The sequence below is a fragment of the Rhinatrema bivittatum genome, chromosome 6 (assembly GCF_901001135.1).
Source record: "Rhinatrema bivittatum chromosome 6, aRhiBiv1.1, whole genome shotgun sequence".
In the NCBI taxonomy this organism is placed as follows: Eukaryota; Metazoa; Chordata; class Amphibia; order Gymnophiona; family Rhinatrematidae; genus Rhinatrema; species Rhinatrema bivittatum.
In genome coordinates, this window is record NC_042620.1 from 130,681,060 (window position 1) to 130,700,825 (window position 19,766).

The following is a 19,766-nucleotide window of genomic DNA, read 5'->3' on the forward strand; positions in this document are numbered from 1 at the left end:
ACTGGGGAAACTAATCATATCAAACAAGAATACAGAACAAACCACTTTCATATACCCATACCAGAACATATGACTATCCTAGTGCTACATCACAAATCATTCATAAATGGAATGAAAAAAGAAAGGTTTAGTCTGTTTCCTGAATGTGAACAAGTCATTTATATTCCAAATTTCAGGAGGAATCAATTCTAAAGTCTATGCGCTCTGCATGTATATTCCTTCTACCTTTATGTATAAAAACCTATTAAAATGAATGGTGCATAATAATAATTCATATTGACTGGTTACTTAATTTCCACACCTCTCCAATTTATTTTTTGCTTTCAGGTTATATCTCCTCCTGAAACGTTACACAGAAGAGTTGAGTTATGTATGCCATTAATTGTGTTAATGTTTTCGTCCTCCCGTTTTTTCCTCTCCCTTTTGGTTTCCAACTATCAGAATTGGTCTCTATTGGGTTTCAGTACCATGAGCCTTTATTTGCTACTAGCTGGGATTTCTTTCCCTTATTTTATATCTCCTCCTAACTCTTTTAGTCCAGTCGTTGCAGCACAGTCCTCTTTCTGGGACACTGCAATCATGGGCCCTAAAACCTAGAACCAGCTCCATCTCTGCCTCTGGGAGCTGTGAATGCTGCCTCCATAATATCTCCCAGTCCCGGCTAACAGAGGGAGCAGAAAACGAAGTGGGAATCAAGCCCAGGTCCTCCACATGGCAGTACATAGTGCTACTACTAAGCCACCAGGTCAACTCCCAATAGAGTACTCATCAGGAAGCCTAGGTTATAAAGGTCTCTCTTTCTGTGAGAATGCACAAATTAAGCTGGTGGTGAAGGAATGACCGAGTTCACAGAACAGAGTTTCAAACAAAGCACATGGCTTCTAAAGTAAAGTAGAGTTATTTCCCTTTCAAGCAGCTCTCTAATGAAAAAAACGCAGCTGCACCCTAAGCGCTAGACAATTTTTTCAAAAGTAGATGGTACGTCAAACTAGGTAATTTCCTGAAAAGATTTTCTAAGAGTGAATGTATTTCTGCATAGCAACTCGATGTGTTAAAGAAAAACATTTTGACTTAACCAGTAAACTGGGTAGATCTGGTAGCCACGATGCAGTCTCATGCAGGAAACCTGAAGATCTCATTTCTACAAATTTCTCTGATCACCAAAGCACCATTTTAATTTAGTTAAAATATGATTTAGAGAGACATACAGTCTTTGAACAGCAGAGAAAGAAACTAAAAAAGCTTGCTGGTTTTTGTGGTTTTATAAAATGGAATGAATTATATTTTCACTAATTTCCTTCAGTTTTCTACTAATTGTATGATGAGCTGATAGAGTGGGTGAGGCAGGTGACCACCTGGGGCACATGGTCAGTGCTCCCCAACACAGCTGTAATGGCAGCAGCTCTGTGGAATTTCACACAGCTGCTGAACTGTAGTTGATTCAACTGAGGACTGCCTCGGGTGATGCTTGGCCCAGCGACAGGCCTGTGTACAGATTGGATATCCACTTTTTTTTGCACATTTAATGAACTTCCTAATTAAATAATGAAATAGGAAGGAAAAACAATTAAACATTAAAGACAAAAGGATAAATCTGGGTATGATTTACTTAAAAAATGGATTTTGAAAATCGTTTAGTAAATGAGAATTTTATGACACTAAAAATAAGCACTCAAACGTGAATAAAATCTTTTCTTTATCACATGGCTTAGTAGACAGCTTCTTGATAACAGGTCTACATATCAATTCAAGTTTATAGACTTCAGTTTCATACTCAGAATTCCAGATCATGATACCAGCAAACATACTGTGGCACAATTTGAGAATCTGCTAAAGAGAGGCTTAGACTTAACTCTCTTCTCTTCTAGAGAGGATATTCATCAGAAGTTAATGAATACTATGTCATAAAGGACAACACCATCAAAACAAGAACATTTGTTTTTTGTACAATCAGAGTGACGCCAAATATTACAGCCTTTAGAGACTTGACACTGAAAATGTATCTTATGGGAGAAGAATTAAGATAGCAGGCGAGGGTGTGCTGTGGGTTTGGGCTCTAGGTGATCTTGCTCTTACTGGTGGGATGGTCAAGCCAAAAGGAAGGTGTTTAGGGTTCCCGATGTCTTTGCCGGTGGTGGGACCTATGGACTCCTTCGCCGCCCATGTTCCACAGTTTGTGCTTTCAGGAGATGGTCAGCATGTGGAATCAGAAGTGCTGCTGCTTCACTGGAATCCACATTGAGTTCTAATGGAAGATCCCCTCCTAACTTGCTGCATTGTTCCTCGAAGGAATTTCACACGGTGATTATGCTGTGCAGTAGATGGTAGAGGAGAAGGCTACTACTGGAGCCATGGACCCTGGAAGTGAAACTCCAGTGGACTCCCTCAACCTGGAAATGAGTACAATTTTGGCTGGATCGCTTTACATGAGGTAAACTCTGCAAATTTTGATCAAGAAGGAAGGATGGATGGATGGATGGATCGAAGGATCCCCCCCCCCCCCCGACTGTGGCTGTGATATCTTTTCCTCCTGTTCCTACTCCAGTGCAATGGCTCCCTTGCCCCAACCCCCACCCTCTTGGATGTTTGGGATCTTATGACATATATGGAATCTTCTTTAACACGTTCAGTTTCCCCAGATGTGTGACTTCTCTAAGGCGGCATCTGAAAAAATTGTCATTTCAAGATAAGACTTTGCTAAATCATGGAGAAGTCCTTAAGAAGTTTGAAGAAAATACTCAATCTGTGATGGATTCCAATTCTACTCTCATTCAGGATAATCAGATTTTGCATAATAGACTGGAATTATGGAAAATCAAATTAGAAGGAGAAATGTATGTTTTAGTAATTTTCCTGTCTCATATGATTCCCCAGATTTATATGTTAAGGAAATACTTATTTTATTTAGATTGTTTTTATATTCCGCTTTTCACACTTTTTTCAGCGCTTCAAAGTGGATTACCATTCAGAGGGTTTACAATCTTAAGTTTGTACCTGAGGCAATGGAGGGTAAAGTGACTTGCCCAAGGTCACAAGGAGCGACAGTGGGACTCAAACCCTGGTCTCCTGGTTCATAGCCTACTGCTCTAACCACTAGGCTCCTCCTCCACCTGATGAAAGTTTTGAAATATCCTGCTGAAGCTTTCCTTCCAATAGCTCAAGTTTATCATTTTCTTAGGGGAAGAGGAAGCCCAAGCAAATGGAAACTGACAGGATAGTTAATACTGATCAGCTTGGACTATCTGTACTTTTGGAATCTTCTTTAGAGTCTCCAGTTTCAAGATCAATGCTGTTGGTGACTTTTGTTCTAGAGCCTGACCGGGATTGAGCCTTGAAGGCTTTTTTTTTTTTAAAAGATGAAAACAGAACACTTTACTGGAACTGAAGGAAGCTGTTCTTGGGTTGGGAGCAAATTTCTTTTTTTATATTACCTGTAAAATGTTTGGTTAAATTGCAAGGAGTTTCATGTGTGTTTTATGAAACTTGTGTTTCTCTTTATTTATATTATCCTAATGTATTTATTTTGATTTTTGCTTTTCTTGAAAGAGGGCATTTCTGTAGAAGAATAGGTATTTTTCTGTTACATATTATTAACATTATAAATTATAGAAATGACAGCAGAAAAGGACCAAACAGTCCATCCAGTCTGCCCAGAAAGCTAATGGTACTATCTGCCGTGCCATACAAGTCACCCCCAAACTTTTCTGTTTCCCAGAGCATCAGTGTCAGGGCCTTTGTTGGTTGCTGTTTGTCCAATTCCCCGTCACCTCTTGCTGTTGAAGCAGACAGCAATGTTAGAGTTGCATGAAAAGTTTTACGCTTATTGGTTAAGGGTACTAACAGCCACATTAGCAAGTTTACCCCCATGCTTGTTTGTTTTCCCAGACCGTAAAATTCAATGTCCTTGGATGGTTGCTGTCTGAATATAATTCCCCTTTTCCTCCTGCCACTGAAGCAGAGAGCAATGATGGAGTTGCATCAACAGTATGAAGGCTTATTGGTTAAGGGTAAGTTACCCCCATGCGCTCTTTTCTTCATTTCCATCCTCTAGCCTATAGGGATCCAGTGTTTATCCCATGCCCCTTTGAATTCTTCCACTGTTATTGTCTTTACCACCTCTTCCAGAAGGACATGTCAGACATCCACCACCCTCTCCGTGAAGAAATATTTTCTGATGTTGGTTCTGAGATATTATGTTAAAAGGGAATTAAGTGACAAAGCTCAGTAAACAATGGCTGAGGATACAATTATCCAGTGGGGTCACTGTGGTTAGAGTAGCAGGCTACGAACCAGGGAAACCAGGTCAAATCCCATTGCAGCTCCTTGTGCAAGTCACTTTACCCTCCGTTGTCTCAGGTACAAGTTTATATTGTGAGCCATCTGGGGACCTGAATGTTATCTGCTCTGAAGTCCCACAAATCAGATAAAAAAATTATGCAGAATAATGTGGTTGCAGTGTTAGTACGCTTGAATGATTTTGACCTGGTGAGGGGAGTGTTAACTGCCAAAAGCTAGTCAAGAAATGTTAATCCAATACAAAGATTCCACCTTATTTTTTGGTTTGACTTATTTCTGTGCAGAACACTACAAGGACAAAGTTTATAGTGGCATCCCATTTGCTAGGATCACTTCCAAGCAAACAATCTTTGGTAGAAACATACCTGACTTCTGAGAGGACAGTGCCACTACTAGAGCTGGATCAATTTCACATGGCAATCCAGCAGCTGATGAGAGTTCATATACATTCATTGCAACCTGAAAAAGAGAACAGAGATCAATAGATGGACAGAAATGTTTTAACTCCAACAGTTTCATTATTATGAAAGTTATTTGAAAAAGAAACATACAAAATGGTAGTCAGAGTAACCTAGTAAAGGATCAGCATCTTTGGAGGCTAGTTGTTTAGCTCATAAGACATGAGAGATGTTAGTGTAACTCTCAGGATCAATGTTGTGGTCTTGGTATTAACATCTGCAGTAGAATTTTACTTAGACATGCCATCTTCCACAGAGAATTTATTAATAGCTGTGCTTTTCTGAATTGCAAGCACTGTGTTAACACGAGGTGGCGCACTATTGAATTTGGTAAGGTCACAAAGATTCTCTTGTGAACTTTAGTAACAAGTGCTCTAGTAAATATGAGGCACGATTATTAAAAGAACTATTTACACTTAATATTTTTGCAAAAGAAATTAAAAAAAAAAAAAGCTACCAGTCATTTTTCTAGGAGTAGATTAATTTTGGTTATTTTTCTCAATTTTCCAGCAAATTTGAGAAATGGAACATCTTCCAAACATAGGCCTGGATTTATCAAAATGCACTAAATATCACCTGCGATAGAAAAACTGACATGCTTTATGGTAATAGGTAGTCTATCGCAATTTGCGCTACTATCTATGCGAAAAGGTAAGTCACCGCAAATTGCGATAACTTTTTTTGCACTTTCAGATAAGTGCCGGAATATGGTATTTCCTACATACAACCACTGGGGGGGGGGGGGGGGGGGGGGGAGAGAGAGAGAGAGAGCCACTTGCCATAATGCCCTCACCCTAGATAGGTATTGATATCTCTATGGGAGGCCTATAACCGAGGTGAGGTTTTCGTATTAGTGTAGGGGGGTTAGGGGCTACTTTGACATTCAAAGCGAGACGTACGAACAGAACAGTGCTCTCTTGTGAAGATTTGATGACCTCCAGAGTGAGGAAACTCACTCAAAGATGAGATTTGTGCAATGTTCTCTCAACCTAGCTTGATGGACTCTCTAACATCTTTGAGTGAATTTCCTCACTCCGGAGGGCGTATCAGTTTTAAAGCTGACACGTACTGGTTAGAGTTGGAATGCATGCAGACCGGGTTCTTTAGAGAGCTGCAGTCTGTGGTTCCTAGCCAAGGACTGCCACTGTAACGGCTGGGCTAGGTGGCAGGTTTAAAATAGGGGGCAAATCCTGGGTAGTTGACAGGAAGGCTCATGACTTAATACAAAAGAGTTATGACTGAGCTGGAAGTCCAAAAGGAAGGAGAGGAAATTGACAGGCCAAAAAACACCCTCTCCCCCCCCCCCCCCCAACTGAACAGTTTGCCTAGGGAGATTCATTTATAAACAAGCTATTTATTGTTTACAAAGAAAGTTAAAACTTAGCTTTTTCCAAATGATTAGTAACAGCCATGTGGAATAAGTGAAATAGAAAGATGGAAGAAATGTCAGTTTCTCATTTATTTTTTGATTTTTAATGTTTAATTGATTTTAATGTTTTAAATGTTTTAATTTGTATTTAGAAATTTGTTGTGAACCACCTTGGGCAGCAATTTTAGTTTGATTGTTGTGGTATATAAATAAATGAAATGAAATATATTTTTAAATACGATCATTAAATCTGTCCTAATTACAGATAGTGCTGCCTAGCTGCATTGACGCTGAAGAGTGTTTAAGTGCTAAGCTTTGATTTCATAGGTGTCCCATGGTCCAGTATCACAACAATTACAAATACACATCATATGAATGGATTTTTTAATGCTTTCTATAACTCATAAGGATAGTCATTGTCAAAAATCAGGAGAAGCCTAATGGTTAGAGCTGCAGGCTATGAACCAGGTACAAAATTAAATTGTAAGCCCTTTGGGGAAAGGGAAATATCTATAGTACCTGAATGTAATCTGCTTTGAAGTACTGAAAAGCAGAATATAAAAAGCTAAATAAAAATAAATATCAATTACAAAGAAAGGTACACAATAATCTTGTGTTATGTTATCACAATATAAACATGCACTAATATTCTCTCACATTCCTGCTGTGCAATCATTTGACCATATGCAACATGCTGTTCTCTCAAAACCTTGACCTCATTACCCATTTTCTGAGAAATACTACTCTGGGAATAGAGAAATGGGCAGATTAGGAAACCTTGCAAGTCTGTAACTAAGAACACAAAGCCATAGTTACAGTTGTATTTAATACTTGTAATCTTCTTTATAGTGAATACTCATAGCCAAGACAGCAAGTAAACAAAGCATGCAGGGGAGGAAAGGATACCTTGGGTTAATTTCTCATGAAAAACTGCTTAAGGTACAGTACAGCCTATATAGGTGGGACGTGTAAAAGGGGGCTGTCCCGATGAGACATGGTGAAAGATAGTATTGAAAGAGAAGAGGGCTTGAAGCATGACATGGGATACCATCACCATGCAGGCTTCAATTAAGCAGCAGTGGCGCTGCCACGAGAGGCAAACGAGGACTGAACGAATACATAGGCAAAGATTTCTGTTGTGCATGAAATCTTAATCCTGACGTGCTAACTTCACATCATATGATATGCACCAGAGTTCTTTACCTGATTTTAAAAGGAATCAAACTAGAAACAAATCTTATTTTTCTGACTTTCTTCCAGATCTAACATGCATTGTTTAAGGTAGGATAGTGTTTATGCTTTACATTGGATATATTTAGAATTTACAGTGCTCATATCTTCACATAAGGATATGCTCTTATGAGCAGCCTGAAAGAACCTTTTTTCTGTGCAATCAGAAGTTTATTAATATTGATCATAACCCTTCCAAATGTTTTTCAATTTATTTATTTATTTTGAACTTTTCTATACCGACCTTCATGTTGAAGTAACATATCAAATCGGTTTACATTGTAACAATATTGCACAAGGCATTACATAAAACAAAAATTGCACAAGGCATTACATAAAACAAAAATTGCACAAAAACAAAAATTGCACAAAAACAAAAATTTGAATGACACTGTAACCACAACACTGCAAGCAGCATCTTGAGATTAGTACTTCAAATGTTACACATTCAGTGAGTCAGGTGATCACACTGGCTGAATGTCCCCTAGTTGTTATGAGTGGAGGAGTAGCAGGCTATGAAACAGGAAAACCAGGGTTCAAATCCCATAGATGTTCCTTGTGATCCTAGGCAAGGAACCTCATCCTCCATCTCAGATTATAAACCCTCTGGGAGCAGGGAAATACCTAAGGTACCTGAACGTAATCAGCTTTGAAGTGGCTGACCAGTCACAAAAAGCAGAATATAAATCAAAAAATTAAATTACATTTGTGTGGTGGTTTTCATTTAAAGTGGTGCAGTCAGCTTAAAGGAAAATTGGTTACCATCTGCTAATTTTCATTCCTGTAATACCACAGATTGTCCAGACCAGTGCATTTTGCATCCCTACCAGCAGATGGAGGCAGAGAACAAAACTTTGAGGCATTGCTACATAAACAAGAGTGCCACCTGCAGTCCTTCAGTATTGACCTGCACCCAAGCCAAGATTAAATAACATTTCCCTTTACCAAGGCGAACCGGAAAACCCAGGGTTGGATCCCCTGAACTGGAGACCAACATAACTCCAGTACCAAAACAATCTGTCAACCGCTTACACAAACATAACTAGCCACATTTATTTATTTAAAATTTCTTATATATCGCACCCTCCCAAGTTCGAGGCAGTTCACAAAGCACATTCATAAATAATCAAACATAAAACAGACAAGTAAAACAGACTAATATAAACATTTTTATTTTCCGTCTTCGTATAAGTGACATAAGTAAAGTTTCACTAAGGTCTTTAAAAGCTAGCTTAAACAGATGACATTTTAATACTTTTAAAAAATCTTTGGGATCTGAAATGAGTCTGATATGAGGTGGAAGGTTATTCCAAGTAATGGGACCTGTAATGGAAAAAGCGTGTTCATGAGTAAGACAGTCTGGTCGTTCTAGGAGATGGTATCTGGAGCAAAAGTTGATTCTGTGATTGAAGATCGTGGGATGGTGTATAGAGATGTAATGTAGAACAGAGCCAACAATTTTTATTATGAACGAGGTTATGCACAATGATTGGATGCACCATTTAATGGGTAACCAGTGTAAACTATGTAGTATTGGAGTAATATGATCAAAGGCTTTAGTTCCTGAAAGCAGACTGGCAGCTGTGTTTTGGGCAAGTTGAAGTGGTCGAAGCTTGGAAAGTGGTAAACCAGCACAGAGCGTTACAGTAATCTAACCCAGTTAATACGAGGGAAAGGAGAACTGTGCGGAATGCATTATGTTCTAGGAAGGGTTTGATGAGAAAACAGTCTGATATACAGAGTATAAATACCAGGAATATCAGTCTTTTGGCAGCAATATCGGGGCGGGACTCTGGACTGATCTGTGGTATTAGGGGAACAAAAATTAGCAGGTAAGAACCAATGTTCCCTTCCTGAACATACCCAGATCAGTCCAGACCAGTGGGATGTACCAAAGCAACCCTACCCTGGGCAGGATCCTGAAAGACCCGCTCAACACACTTTCACCAAAAGTTGAATCCTCTGGCACCCGAACATCCAAGCGGTAATGCCTGGTGAAAGTATGAAGCAAGAACCACACCGTGGCCCTACAGATTTCTTGGGGAGACACCAACTAACATTCTGCCCAAGAAGCTGCTTGAGCTCTAGTCGAATGTGCCTTAAACCCATTGGAATGGCATGACCCTTACAAATATAGGCCAAACAGATCGCCTCCTTCAACCAACTGGCCAAGACAGCTTTAGAAGCTCTTTCCTTTTTTTGCTCCATCGAATACAAAGATGATCTGACCACCAAAAGGAATTAGTGACCTTCAAATAGCACAACAGGGTACGACGTACATCCAAAAGATGGAGATCTCTATCCTTCGAAGAATCTCTAGAGCAATCCAGAAACCCCAGCAATTCAACTGTCTGAGTCGCATGGAAGGCAGAGGCAACTTTCGGCAAAAAAGAAGCACTGTATGCAATGTCACCCTGTCAGAAGAAATATGCATAAAAGGATCTTGGCAAGATAGGGCCTGAAGCTCCGAAATCCTTCTGGATGAACAAATAGCAACCAAAAACACCATCTTCAATGTAAGGTCCTTCAAAGAAGCTTGTCTTAAAGGCTCAAAGTGCGTCTCACAGAAAACCCACAAGACTAAGTTGAGGTTCCACTCTGGACACATCTTTCGGGCAGGAAGCCACAAATGTTTAACTCCCTTTAGGAAACGAATGACATCGGGATGGGAAGCCAAAGATCCGTCTTGTAATTTTCCCCTGAGACAACCCAAGGCAGAAACATGGACATGGAGTGAACTATAGGCCAAACCACTGGACAAGCCCTGCTGCAGAAAGGACAAAATATGCGGTACTAACGCTGACAGAGGATCCAGTCTCTGCTGCAGGCACCAGGCCTCAAATACCTTCCAAATCCTGACATATGCTATAGAAGTGGAAGGTCGCCTAGCCTGAAGAAGGGTAGAAATTACTGGCTCTGAATATCCCTTCATGAACAATCGCCGCCTCTCAAAAGCCATGCTGCAAGACAAAAGTGATCTTCCCGATCCGAAAATATGGGTCCCTGTCGCAGCAACCCCGACAGATGAGCCAACTGAAGAGATTTGTCCACTGCCAGATGCACCAGATCTGCGAACCATGACTGGCACGGCCACTCCGGCACTACCAGCACCACTGTCTCTGGATGCGCCTTTATGCACCGTAACACAACCTATGAAAGGCCATGGAGAAAAAAAAACATACAGTGTGCCCTTCGGCCATGGGCACACTAGCGAATCCAGCCCTACCAACCAGACTTCCTTTCTGTGTCTGAAGAACCTCGCTGTCTTTGTGTTGGCCCATGTCACCATGAGGTCCAGCTGAGGGACACCCCATCTGGCACAAATGCAGTTCCAGGATTCTGGGGACAGCTCCCACTCCCCAGAATCCAGCTTGCTTAAGAAATCCACCTGCATGTTGTCTACTCCTGCCATGTGGGAGGCTGCAGTTCCTTTGAGGTGATGCTCTGCCCACACACACAAAAAAGCTGAGTCTCCTGAGCCACAGCAGGACCATTTGCCCCGCCTTGGCAGTTGATGTACACCACCGTTGTCGCATAGTCCGAGTGTTTGCACCATGCGACCCTAGTCCAGAGGCAGAAACACCTCCAGAGTCCTGCACACCGCCCTCGTCTCCAGACGATTGATGGGCCAGGCTGTCTCCGCTACAGACCAAAGACCCTGGGCAAATCAACCCTGGCACACTGCTCCCCAGCCCTTCAGGCTGACATCTGTGGTTTCCATCACCCAGTCTGGCGCCTCCAGGTCCACTCCCCTTTCTAGATTGTTCCTCGACAGACACCACAAAATGGACCTGGCTTCTGCTAGAAAAGGTAATGGCAGATAATACTGTCCTGACATCAGATTCCAACTGGACAAAAAGTGCCTTTTGCAACGGACGCATGTGAGCAAAGGCCCATGAAACTACATCTAATGTCAAGGTCATGGAGCCCAGCACCTGTAAGTAATCCCAGATCTTTGCTTTGGGCAGATGCAATAGCCGAGCCACCTGAACCTGCAACTTCGCCAACCCGTACACTGTGATATACACTCTGCCTGTCTGGGTATCGAAGAGGGCCCCTAGATATTCCAGCGACTGAGATGGAACCAGGTGACTGCCACATTGATCACCCAACCCAGAGATTTCAGGGTGTTCTTCACTCACTACCCAGACCGGCAACACTCCTCCACCATCTTCGACCAAATAAGCAGGTCATCCATATATGGATGGACCAGAATCCCTTCACATATCAAGGCTGTGGCCACCACCACCACCTTCGTGAAGGTTAGGGGAAACGTGGCCAAACCAAACGGAAGCGCTTGGAACTGGAAGTGCTGACCCAACACCTTGAACTGCAGAAATTTCTGATGGTCCCTTTGAATGGGAATGTGTAGATAAGCCTCGATTAGATCTAAGGACGCCAGGAACTCTCCTTTGCGGACTGCTGCAATCATCCGGAAACGCGACATCTGCAAGGTTACGTTGACCTTTTGAAAATCCACGATGGGACTGAAGGTGCCCTCCTTTTTTGGTATTACGAAATAAAAGGAGTATCTTCCCTGCTCCCTGCTCACTCAGCGGAACCGGAACTATGGCCTCCAAGCTTCCCAACCTCTGCAGAGTCCCCTCTACTGCCTCCCATCTGTTTCGAGAAGAGCAGTGGGATTCCAGAAAGGCTTCCCTGAGCGGGCGTGGAAATTCTAAGGCGTAACCATCTCTTACAAACTCTAGAACCCACCAGTCCAAGGTAATCTTGGCCCATTCCTCATGAAAATGGGACAATCTTCCCTCTACTGCTTCCACCGAGGAATGGGTGCACCTGGCTTCATTGAGAGGCCTTACTTTGACAGGAGCCACCTCTGGAGGACCTATTGGAACTCCGAAAAGGCTGCTATCCCGACGCCTGTTTCGAGCCAGAGGTCGAGACCCCTTTCTCAGACTGAAACCTCTGTGAATCCTGGAAATGGGAGCGGGATGGAGGTGGGGGAGGAAAGACCTTTTTAGCGCCCTTATCTTCCAGCAGTTTGTTCCCTTTGGATTCCAAGGACTTCAACAGCTGATCCTGGTCCTCCCTGAACAGCAGTTTCCCCTTAAAGGGAAGATTGCATAACTAATTCTTGGACCACATATCCGCTGACCAGTTGCGCAACCACACAAGTCTGTGCGTCGTCACCGAGAACATGCTCCTGGCTGATGTAAGCACCAAATCATACAACTCATCCGCCACATAAGCCAACCCAGCCTCCAGGTGAGCTGCCTGAATTGGACTAAGTGTAACGGACTAGGCTCTGTTCCTGGGGCTTCTGAATCTAGCACAAGCAAGTCCACTGCATCATACTAGCACACACCGCTGCACGCAGACTCAAGGCCGACACCTCAAACATGCACTTCATCTGTTCTCCAATTTATGGTCCTGCACATCCTTCAAAGCGGCGGACCCTGCCACTGGAACTGTGGTCTTCCTGATCACTGCAGAGACTGACGCATCCACCTAAAGCGTCTTCAGACGCTCCAAATGTTCTTCCATCAATGGATAAAGCTTCACCATCACTCTACTGACCTTCAGGCCTGCTTCTGGGAAGTCACACTCCCCGCTGATCAGCTTCTGAAAGTTTTTAGGCAACGGAAAGGTACTAGGCAGACCCCGCAGTCCACCCAGGACCAGATTAACGCCTTCATTGTCCAACTCTTCCTGAGTCAGTTTCACCCCCAATTCCTCCAAAACCTGAGGGATGAGGGGATGAAGCTCCTCCTTCATGAACAGGCAGACCACCCAAGAGTTAGCCCCCTCAGACATGAGCCCCTCACCGAGCTCTGGCTCATCCTTGCTTCTAAGCAGATCCGGGGCCTGATCACCATCCTGATCAACGTCCAGATCCACCCCATACGGAGATGCAGGGTCCTCCTGCACTTCATCGGAGTCATTCAGATCCCTGGGTTCACCCTCTGCACAAACACCATGTAACCCCAGACGATTAAGCAAGTCTCCAGATCCACCCGCCGAAGCCATCCGAGGCCTTTTGGATAGCACTGGTCCTCTCTCCCTGGATTGCTGCACTCTTCCTAGCCAGGACAAATTCAGGAGAAAACCCCTCCAGATCTGCAATCCCCTACTCAAGGAGATTAGCCTCCGAGTCAACCCTCCTGGACTGCTTCTGACACCTGCACCGCAGGGGAGAGAGGAGAGGATTCACTGGACTCCTGGCTGGTTGTAGTTACCTGGACGGGATCCCCATGGGTGCACATCCAAAGGAGACTTACCCTTTGGCAGCCGAAGTGGCCCCCGCAGACCAAACATTCATGGAGGATTCCTCCTCCCCTGAGGCACAACCTGTGCAGAGGGAGCAGGTATTCAATCGGGTCGACCAGAGCCCACAGGCCCTGTAAGCCTCCATGGGTGGTTTATCAGCCATGAGGCTCGCGATTGCCACATGGTCAACGAGCACTGCTGTGCAAAAGGCTGCACCGCGCGACTGCTATGCCGAGCAAAGTGTAGTTACTATGTGGTGCAGGGCTTCCCAAATCCGTCCTGGTGACCCCACAGCCAATCACATTTTCAGGATATCCACAGTGATAGGAGTATACTACCGTCCACCTGGACAAAATGGTCAGAAAGACGATGAAATGCTAAGAGAAATCAGGGAAGCTAACCAATTTGGCAGAGCAATAATAATGGGAGATTTCAATTGCCCCAATATTGACTGGGTAAATGCAACATCAGGACTTGCTAGAGACAAAGTTCCTGGATGTAATAAATGACTGCTTCATGGAGCAATTGTTTCAGGAACCAACAAGAGCAATTGGTTCAGGAACCAACAAGAGATTTAATTCTTAGTGGAACCAGGATTTGGTGAGAGAGGTAACTGTGGTGGGGCCACTTGGCAACAGTGATCATAACATGATCAAATTTAAACTAATAACTGGAAGGGGGACAATAAGTAAATCTGCAGCTCTAACACTCAACTTTCAAAAGGGAAACTTTCATAAAATGAGGAAAATAGAAAAAACCTGAAAGGTGCAGCTGCAAAGGTTAAAAGTGTTCAACAGGCATGGACATTGTTTAAAAATACAATCCTAGAGGCGCAGTCCATATGTATTTCACACATTAAGAAAAGTGGAAGGAAGGCAAAACAATTACCTTCATGGTTAAAAGGTGAGGTGAAAGAGGCTATTTTAGCCAAAAAAAAATCCTTCAAAAATTGGAAGAAGGATCCATCTGAAGAAAACAGGATAAAACATAAGCATTGTCAAGTTAAGTGTAAAACAATGATAAGACAAGCGAAGAGCGAATTTGAAATGAAGTTGGCCATAGAGGCAAAAGCTCATAATAAAAACTTTTTAAAATATATCTGAAGCAAGAAACATGTGGGGAGTCGGTTGGACCATTAGATGACAGAGGGGTTAAAGGGGCTCTTAGGTAAGATTAGGCCATTGCAGAAAGACTAAATGAATTCTTTGCTTCCGTGTTTACTAATGAGGATGTTGGGGAGATACCAGTTCTGGAGATGGTTTTCAGGGGTGATGAGTCAGACGAACTGAATGAAATCACTGTGAACCTGGAAAATGTAGTAGACCAGATTGACAAACTAAAGAGTAGCAAATCACCTGGACCAGATGGTATGCATCCTAGGGTACTGAAGGAACTAAAAAAATGAGATTTCTGATCTATTAGTTAAAATTTGTAACCTATCATTAAAATCATCCATTGCACCTGACGACTGGAGAGTGGCCAATGTAACCCCAATAACTATAAACCAGTAACTGGGTAACTATAGACCAGTGAGCCTGACTTCAGTGCCAGGAAAAATAGTGGAAACTATTCAAGATCAAAATCATAGAGCATATAGAAAGACATGGTTTAATGGAACACAGTCAACAAGGATTTACCCAAGGGAAGTCTTGCATAACTAATCTGCTTCATTTTTTTTTGAAGGGGGTTAATAAACATGTGGATAAAGGTGAACCGGTAGATGTAGTGTATTTGGATTTTCAGAAGATGTTTGACAAAGTCCCTCATGAGAGGCTTCTAAGAAAACTAAAAAGTCATGGGATAGAGGCAATGTCCTTTCATGGATTACAAACTGGTTAAAAGACAGGAAACAGAGAGTAGGATTAAATGGTCAATTTTCTCAGTGGAAAAGGGTAAACCGTGAAGTGAAACATAAATCGGCTGCGCCCGAGCTGATAAACAAAAAACCCACCCTGACCCTTTAAAACTAATCCCTCAGCTTCCCCCACCCTCCTGACCCCCCCAAGACCTGCCAAATTAATTAGATACAACCCCCCACCCTCCTGAACCTGCCAAATTAAATACAACCCCCCACCCTCCTGACCCCTCCAAAACCTGCCTAATTAAATACAACCCACCACCCTCCTGACCCCTCCACAAGATCTGCCAAATTAGTTTTCTACAACCCCCCACCCTCCTGAACCTGCCAAATTAAATACAACCCCCCACCCTCCTGACCCCTCCAAAACCTGCCTAATTAAATACAACCCACCACCCTCCTGACCCCTCCAAGACCTGCCAAAAGTCCCTGGTGGTCCAGCGGGGGTCCAGGAGGGATCTCCTGGACTTGGGCCGTCGGCTGCCAGCAATCAAAATGGCGCCGACGGCCCTTTGCCCTTACTATGTCACTGGGGTCGACCAATGGCAGCGGTAGCTCCTGTGACATAGTAAGGGCAAAGGGCCATCGGCTGCCAGTAATCAAAATGGCGCCGACGGCCCTTTGCCCTTACTATGTCACAGGGGCTACCGCTGCCATTGGTCGTACCCAGTGACATAGTAAGGGCAAAGGGCCGTCGGCGCCATTTTGATTGCTGGCAGCCGACGGCCCAAGTCCAGGAGATCCCTCCCGGACCCCCGCTGGACCACCAGGGACTTTTGGGAGGTCTTTGGGGGGGGGGGGGGTTGTAGCAAATTAATTTGGCAGGTCTGGGGGGGTCAGGAGGATGGGGGGTTTTGTTAGATTTTTTTTTTTTTATTATATTCGCTCCATAAGACGCAGACATTTTCCCCCTACTTTTGGGGGAAAAAAGTGCGTCTTATGGAGCGAAAAATGCGGTAATTATTCGCCCTATAAGACGACACCCGGCGTATAAGACGACCCCCGACTTTTGAGAAGATTTTCAGGGGTTAAAAACTCGTCTTATACGCCGGAAAATACGGTAAGTCTAAAAAGACAACACAAAAAACTGCTGACCTCTATCAAAATCTAGATGAAATTTTTTCAGGCTGGAGACCATCAAGGTCTCCTTTTTTCCCTTTAGTAAATTTCCATTTTTTCTCTACTTTTGTGTTCCTTTTCCTTAGTATCATTCAGCTGTGTTTCCTTTTCCCATCAATTAAAACTGCATCCCTTTCCCCTTACTCCAGCTTTACTCAACTTCATTCACAGACAACACATTCCTTTACCATTGACTTTCAAAGTACTCATGCAGTATAAAATAGCATTGAAAAGCCTCAAACACAATTTCACAATTGTACAAAACCCAAAACAGTTTTATACTCTCATAACTTTCTACTGGCTTTTCATTTAATACTTCAGCAGACACATAATCCAGGCTAGAAATTTGTTCTCAATGTACCTGCTTGTTTCAGTGGCTAGCAGTAAAGAACAAGTTATTTAACATCAAGGGCAAAATTCAGTGAAAAAACTGATAAAAGAGTAGAGAGGCATTTATATGCTTAAAATCCAGAAATAAAAATTGAACAAAAATAAGCCTGTCCTGGTCAAACTACAAATATCACTACCTGAACATAAAAGCAAGTTACCTTCATGTCAGTTTCCCTTGGAATATGATCCTTGAAGTCTTCAATTGAGCTTACAAGAAAAGGAATGTGGTAGGATAAGACCTGAAAGAAAAATAATTATCAAACTAGGAAAACCGTGTTCACCAATATATAATCTCTTACAATGAAAGTTAAAATTAGTGAATTTTTCTGTTATTTGTATTAGCTAGTTCAGCACAAAATTACACACTTGCAACAGATGAAAACATACATAACTGCAGTACTACTTATTACTGCTACTGATGATGATATATTTACTTCTAAGTGGGCTCTTACATGCTCTGTTATATTCAGCAATACCTGAAACATTCCAAACACTGGAGTTCTAACTCTACAATCAGTTTTGTATTTGCCTTTAATCTTATACCATGATTTCTCTCTTTGAAATATTTGTTTCAGCTCATAACTCTATCTGGCAAATATAGCGCCAATAGGCTTGAATATTTCTACATGCAAACTCTTTTCACATGGATAACCGAAACATGATGAAACTGGCCGAGCAATAATAACGTATTTTATGAAATGAGTTGTTTATTGCCAAACAAAGTATAAATTAAAAATGAAATGCAAACTTAAAAACAGGAATATATTTGCCAACATATCCATTCCCATATTACAGGAGTAGCCAACTCCAGCCCTCAAGAGCCACAAACAGGCCATGTTTTCAGGATATCCACAAAGAATATGCATGAGGCAGATTTGCATGCATTGCTTCCATTGTATGCAAATCTTTCTCATGCATATTAGTTGTGGATATCCTGAAAATCTGGCTTGTTTGTGGCTCTCAAGGACTGGAGTTGGCCACTCCTGCCATATTACATTCACTTACAAAAGAAAGGACTCAAATAGGAAAACAAAAAAGAAACAATTTTTATCCTATCATTTTAAATTTCTCGGATAATTTTTTTTACTCCTTACAGGTAAAAAAAAAATAAATTACAATTTAAAAAGGAATAAAATGGAGAAGAATGGGCTCCCGTGTGTTTCTAAGCCTCTAAAACTTTCTGAATGCACTGCATGTGACAGTCTCAGAACAGTGCTGGAGGAGGAATGTATACATGTCAAGTAAAGAAAGTGGTAACAGTAGAGACACAGCAACTACTTAGGTGCAACAAGAGACAAAACTTAAAACCTCTGAAACAGAGTCCCTAAAGGTGTCTGCGATGTATAAAATTGCTCTCTCTATTTTTCTCACTGACTCGAATGAATAGTTAAGTACTCACTGAAACCCCTCTCTATTAAAGGGATCAAATTACCATCAATCAAGAAATTCTTTCAACAAAATAGTGCTGAGGTGGGAAGTGAAAGTGAACAATTTTTATGCTGGGGGAAGTTGGTAGGAACAGCTCAGAGTAAAGAGATGATTTTTAAAGCTATTGCTCAACCAAAGGCAGATCTTGCCATACTAATATATATTAAGACCATTCATTTAATTTGAAATTAATTTAAAAGTCTCTTACATCTCTAAGTGCTTCCTGTGCCAGTGAGCGGAATGAAAGGATTACTCCAATAATGGTCATTCTCTTCAAAACACTGTCAACAGCTGAAGATTAATAAAAAAAAAAAAAAGGAAACATGTATATATTTCACATCTATGGAATGCATCTTCACAAATTCCCATATGTTTGCCCAAGGGATGTACGTATAAAATGTGTATTTTATGTTATCAAACCACATCTTCATTATTAATCAGGGGAATGTGTGCCATTACCAAAATGGAAGACATACCCCTGTGATGATGGTACCTCGTATCTATCTATCCCTGAGGTTAATTCCCTCTTGGAGAAAGAGTCTCAGATTTATAAAACTTAATCCTAATCTATCTTCTCCACCCTCCAAAGATGTGAATCAAATGCACAAAACTTTAAAAAGCACCTTATTTCACTTATGAGTTACTAGATTGTGGTTCTGTGATAGACAGTCATTTGCAATGTATGTAATTAAAAACATCTATATTATTCAGAGTATTTAAATAACTGCAGAACACTGAAGAGTTTATTTAAAAAATATTCCTCACAATGAAAACCAAACATGATCAAGATGCTAATAAAAGTACACTATATTAACAAAAATGTAACATGTAGCTTTTAATATTTTATATATTTATCAGGTGAATTTTCAAAGGAGTTACAGATGTAAACATAAATCCAATGGACAATTCAATAGCATATTTATTTTATTTATTTTTATTTATAGTTTTTTATATACCGCCGCTCAAAGATATCACGTCGGTGTACAATGAACAGGAACTTACGCCGGAGCGTTATACATTTAACAGGATTAAATAAGCATTATACATTTAACAAAAGTAAGAATATATATATTTGAACATAAAACAAGTAGAATCTTTTAAAACAGAACTATCGTTTAGGATTAACTGAGCTGAGTTAAACAGAGCTGGAAAGTAAAGGGATTTTAGGAAATTAGGTATGAGGTTAGGGACAGGTTAGGAGGAGATGGAGTTATAATTAGGAGTGATAAGAGAGGGGAGAAAGCGCTTCAGGTGCAATTAAGAGCAAAAGTATGGAATGGTATTTACAGTAAGGACATAAAAAAGGGGAAATTAGAGATAGTGTAGAGAAAGGGGGTGTTGGGTAAATAAGGCAGGGCATAAAAAGGGGAAGAAAGACATATATATTTCA

The 19,766-nt window shown here is 41.7% G+C and overlaps 1 protein-coding gene across 7 annotated transcripts in view; it reads right to left on the reverse strand.

Moving 5' to 3' along the window:
* Positions 1-19,766, reverse strand: part of NCKAP1 (NCK associated protein 1) — a 349,694-nt gene that overhangs the window by 28,953 nt on the left and 300,975 nt on the right. For all 7 annotated transcript variants that reach the window (XM_029605940.1, XM_029605939.1, XM_029605941.1 and 4 more), the window contains 3 exons: positions 18,585-18,667; positions 17,107-17,187; positions 4,662-4,755 (listed from right to left, as the gene is read on the reverse strand). In XM_029605940.1, coding sequence (XP_029461800.1) covers positions 4,662-4,755; positions 17,107-17,187; positions 18,585-18,667 — 258 coding nt within the window. The remainder of the gene's footprint in view (positions 1-4,661; positions 4,756-17,106; positions 17,188-18,584; positions 18,668-19,766) is intronic.